This window comes from Alosa pseudoharengus, unplaced genomic scaffold (genome assembly GCF_046254945.1).
Source record: "Alosa pseudoharengus isolate Yale_2024_CS ecotype anadromous, Long Island Sound unplaced genomic scaffold, YU_APseudo_1.1 YU_APseudo_1.1_scf_22, whole genome shotgun sequence".
Classification (NCBI taxonomy): Eukaryota; Metazoa; Chordata; class Actinopteri; order Clupeiformes; family Clupeidae; genus Alosa; species Alosa pseudoharengus.
In genome coordinates this window covers 7,163,451-7,168,450 of record NW_027468680.1, presented here as the reverse complement: position 1 = coordinate 7,168,450, position 5,000 = coordinate 7,163,451, and the positions used below count along the sequence as shown (strand labels likewise).

Genomic DNA, 5,000 nt, shown 5'->3' with positions numbered 1-5,000 from the left:
CCCCTCCGGCCCCCCCATGCCTCCTCCGTGCTGTCAACAAGGTCAAGGACAACCCAGGACTGGGCAAGGTAGGGGCAACCAACCAGCGACCTTATGTATGCCAACATATGCACACATACATACATACACAACCCAGGACTGGGCAAGGTAGGGGCAACCAACCAACGACCTTATGTATGCCAACATAATGCACACATACATACATACATACATACATACATACACAACCCAGGACTGGGCAAGGTAGGGGGCAACCAACCAACGACCTGATGTATGCCAACATATGCACACATACATACATACATACATACATACATACATACATACATACATACATACATACATACATACATACACAACCCAGGTCTGGGCAAGGTAGGGGCAACCAACCAACAACCTTATGTATGCCAACATATGCACACATACATACATACACAACCCAGGACTGGGCATGGTAGGGGGGCAACCAATTAAAGATCGTATACATGTCAACATTACACACATACAACATAGGAGCAACGTAGGGACATTGTAGGAACATCTAACCAACAAACATACATACAGACATACATGATGCTCACAAATACATTCACATTATACATCTCAGACTGGAGCAGGTTAGAGCATAAGATCAATGATCTTGCATAACAACATGCACATATACAGTATACACAGGTGCACACATAAACATACAGTACTGAATATATTGTTTAGGCTACTTAGATATACAGTACTTACATATACGTGCAGACATTATGTATGCCTAGACTACAGTCATCATCATAGACCTCATTATCCACAGACATATCCTTTTCAAGGACAGCCAGCCACTGTCCCCATATTAAACACAGCGAGAGGACCCACAGTAGCCAAGGACTCACGTGGGTACGGGGGGACTTGTACTGCACCTCAGGGGATCCTGCCTGAGACATCACATGCTGTGCGGAGGGATCCAGGGCTCTAATTAATCTCTAATTCAATTATAACATCAGGAAATGATGACATGTGCCGTGCCGAATGTGGAATGGCTCCCCCAAGAGCCACTGGTCAATTTTAAACTCTGCACAACGACCAGTGACCTGAGAACAATAACATTAACAACAACAACAACAACGACGACAGCAACAATGCAGAGATGTAATGAGATGCTGTCTTCTTTGCTGGAATTACCTCAGTTCACCCCTCAGTAATATGACTCATTTTGAGGGAATTACCCCCTGTGTATCTGACATGGCACTCCGTAATGTTCCGGCGTTTTTTATGACGCTGTCAGACTCTGACAGATCAGAAAGTGCATAGGGAGAGAAAGAGAGTAGACTAACATTCATTAGAATGGTGCTGGGGTTGCAGAATTACAAGGGGGGTAAAAGGATTAGGCTCAGCCCTGCAGGCGATCATGTGAGCTACTCCTCACTCTCAATCAATCTGGAGGTAATTACTGTACACTGCAGTTCTCATAGCTTAGCTCACCATAGCAGATCCTAGAATTGTGTCAGTCTGAACATAAAATTCTCTAGCACCCCAGTCTTATCATATCATATCTTATCATAGCACAGCATAGGATTGCCTCAGTTGGAACATTAAAATTCCCTAGCTCTCCAGTCTCACAGCTTACCATAGCGCAGCCTAGCATTGCCTCATTTTCATAGATTAACATAGCCTAGCATCACCTCAGTCTCATAGCCTAGCATAACGTAGCCTCACTGCTGTCTCATATCCTATATAGCATATCATAGCATACAGTAGCATAAGTGCAGTCTTGTAGATTAGCATAGCATAGCATAGCCTCACTGCAGTCTCATTGTCCAGTCTTGCATCCAGGTATAGTAATCTACAGCAATAGCAGAGGGCCCAGAACTACTGGCAGCTGAGAAGCTGGATAAAGCCTTAGTGCATCCAGTCCAGTAGTGGCGCCCCCTGTCTGAGAGTGTAGGTAGGGTCAGCAGGGGTTAAAATGACAGGCCCTGTCCATCTGTCTCTCTACTGCTCAGGCTGGGGGTTGTGTCCGTCACTAGAGACATGATGGTGCTGGAATATCACCCACAGGGACATCTCTTTCCGTCACACACACACACACACACACACACACACACACACACGCACACGCACGCAGGCACGCACACACTCACACACGCACAAATACACACACACACAAATACACGTGGTTATGCGTGTGTGTGCGAGTGTGCGAGTGTGTGTGTGTGTGTGAGTGTGTGTGTGTGTGTGTGTGCGTGCGTGTCTGTGTGCGTGCTTGTGCGTGTTTGCGTGTGTGTGTGTGCGTGTGTGTGTGTGTGTGTGCGCGTGCGCGTGCGTGCGCGTGTGTGTGTGTGTGTGTGTGCGCGTGTGTGCGTGCGTGCGTGAGTGCGTGCGTGTGTGTGTGTGTGTGTGTGTGTGTGTGTGTGTGTGTGCGCGTGCGTGTGTGTGTGTGTGTGCGTGTGTGCGTGTGTGCGCGTGTGTGTGTGTGCCCAGAGGGTCATGCAGCCACAGCTCTGCTTCTGTAAGCTGTCATTTGTCAGCTTCTCCATTCGCTGGGGCTGGCCTGATGAGATGGCTGCACCCTAATGCCACACACACACACACACACACACACACACGAGTGTGTGTGAATACCGCCATCGATCGAGCGTGTAATGACTTTCAGCTTCTTTTGGTCCATTTTGCGGAGTCTTTCTGGGCTGAGCTCATTGACTGAGAACAAATGGCCTGCGAGGACAAAATCAAATGGGCATCTAGGAAGGACAAACATGTCGCCGCAGCCCAATTTACCCACTGAGGGGCAGTTATTCACCCGCCCTTGCTCCGATTACCCCATCAATTCACCCGCCAGGACGAGAAATATGCATTATATCTCTCAGTATTACCACTAGCTTAATAGAAATATAAGGCTTATTGAGAGAAATGGCAAATATAAATATTTCTGGATCACTTGAGAAGGAAGGTGTGTGTGAGGAAGGTACGCTGATGTTTTGATATGTTTGTCACTGCTCCTTGGTGTTTTGTAAATGGTGCGTATGGCTTCAACATTTGTAACACAGCTGGATGTCTGAATAAGATCCTCAAACCAAAACGTTCGTGTTTCGTTCAGCTTATTTGCAGACAAAAGCTGGAATTAGAGCCAGTCCAATCTGGCTGTCTGGGGTGCTGTGCCTCTATGGGCTTGGCAGATCCTGCGTCCATGTGAGCCAAGATGTCTGCCGAAAATCATCCAACACATTGCAACACTTTCAATGCAGGCCCCTCAGGAGAAGCCCAACATGTGTTTAGACTTAAAGGCCCCCTATTTATGCTGCGTACATTTACTCACGATCCTCAATCACGCTCCACTTCCTGTGTCCTTGACCACGCTAGATCTGCATCCATGACTTGGCCTTGGTCTTCTTGACTACGTACTTGACCTTGACCTGGTGACTGGTGACTCACCTATGAAAAGTGAGGGCACATAAACATAGAACCACCATCTGAAGTGTGTACAAAATATCAAACAAAGGCAAGAGTTTGTGACCATTTTCGCTGTTTACACAAAAAACGTTAAAATCGAAAACTTCAAAAAATACACATTTGCCTCGAAGCACTTGCCTGTATATGTCCCCTTTGGTCTGTTTAGGAGAACTGACTTCTGATATGGCCAGTGCATCATGATGCACAAAACACACACACACACACACAACCTTTCATAGCTGCATTCCTGTGGACAGGATTTACATGTACATAGGATTGTGACGCATGACTGCTTCCTATGTGAATTTCAGAGATTGCATTTTTTCTCTGTAAAAAAGTGTCCAAGTAAACACACACACAAACACCCATTCACTCACTCACTCACTAACATACACACACACAGGCCCTGTAGTGAACCTTATTTAGGTAGGATTCCTGTTGAGCGAGGAGAGGCCCCGCATGCTGATAGTTCACCTCCTCTCCTCGCCTCATCACACACACACACACACACACACACACACACACACACACACACACACACACACACACACACACACACACACACACACACACACACGGCTCTTCTCTCTGCACCTCATCACGGTTGGCTGGTATATCAGATTCCTTAATGGCACAGCGGCTGCTCAGCACAAATACACCGTAGGCTATGGGTTGTCAGTCTGGGCCAAGAAACACACACATATAGTCCACACTCTACGTGCAAACATTTGTAAACGATAGAAAGAAAAAATCATATTTCACTGTATTCCTGCCATGCCAGTGTAATGAGTGAATGTTGTATCACCATGTACCGCAGTAGGAAAAACCAGGCGACAGAGAGTGTTTTTGACTCTGTGTTTAGACTCAGCGAGAGGATGTGTGTGTGTGTGTGTGTATGTGTGTGTTTGACTGAGTTTCTTGGGAGAGACAGGCGACGCAGAGCCCAGAGTGTATATCACAGTGTAGATCAGAGTGTTTGATATTTGGGAGTTTGCGGCTGGTATTTCAGTGGTGTCTGGCATTTGCTTTGACCGAAAAACTGGGTTATGATTTAGTGTTAGAGCGCTGAGTGTAAGTTTGTGTGGCTGGAGAGTTTTATTGGGGGAATGGCTCCTTAAACACTCATCTCTCTGGACAGGGGCTCTGTGTGTGTGTGTGTGTGTGTTTCTCGGCAGTGCTGTGGCTCCTGGTTGGGTCATGGCTGAGTGGTTTTTACAGGGAGGGCCTAGAAGTAGTGTGTGTGTGTGTGTGTGTGCGTGTACGTGTACGTGTACGTGTACGTGTACGTGTACGCGTACGTGTACGTGTACGCGTACGTGTACGTGTACGTGTACGTGTTCATGTGTGTGCATGTGTGTGTGTGTGTGTGTGTGTGTGTGTGTGTGTGTGTACTATATGCGTGTGTCTTGGGCGTTGCAGGGGCTATTCTCATCAGAATCCCCCTCCCGATCCATGCATCCCAGTGTGGCCATATGAGATGTAAATGTTGGCATTTGCTAAGTGGAAATGTCAGCTCTCCAGTGAGACCGGACTGCAGCAGTGGCCTTTGGCAACAAGCCCTA

The 5,000-nt window shown here is 47.1% G+C and overlaps 1 protein-coding gene across 3 annotated transcripts in view; it reads left to right on the top strand.

Annotated features, from left to right (window-relative positions):
- Positions 1–5,000, top strand: part of kif26ba (kinesin family member 26Ba) — a 127,017-nt gene that overhangs the window by 89,010 nt on the left and 33,007 nt on the right. For all 3 annotated transcript variants that reach the window (XM_076300380.1, XM_076300379.1, XM_076300378.1), the window contains exon 5: positions 1–68. This exon is cut by the window's left edge and continues 116 nt beyond it. In XM_076300380.1, coding sequence (XP_076156495.1) covers positions 1–68 — 68 coding nt within the window. The remainder of the gene's footprint in view (positions 69–5,000) is intronic.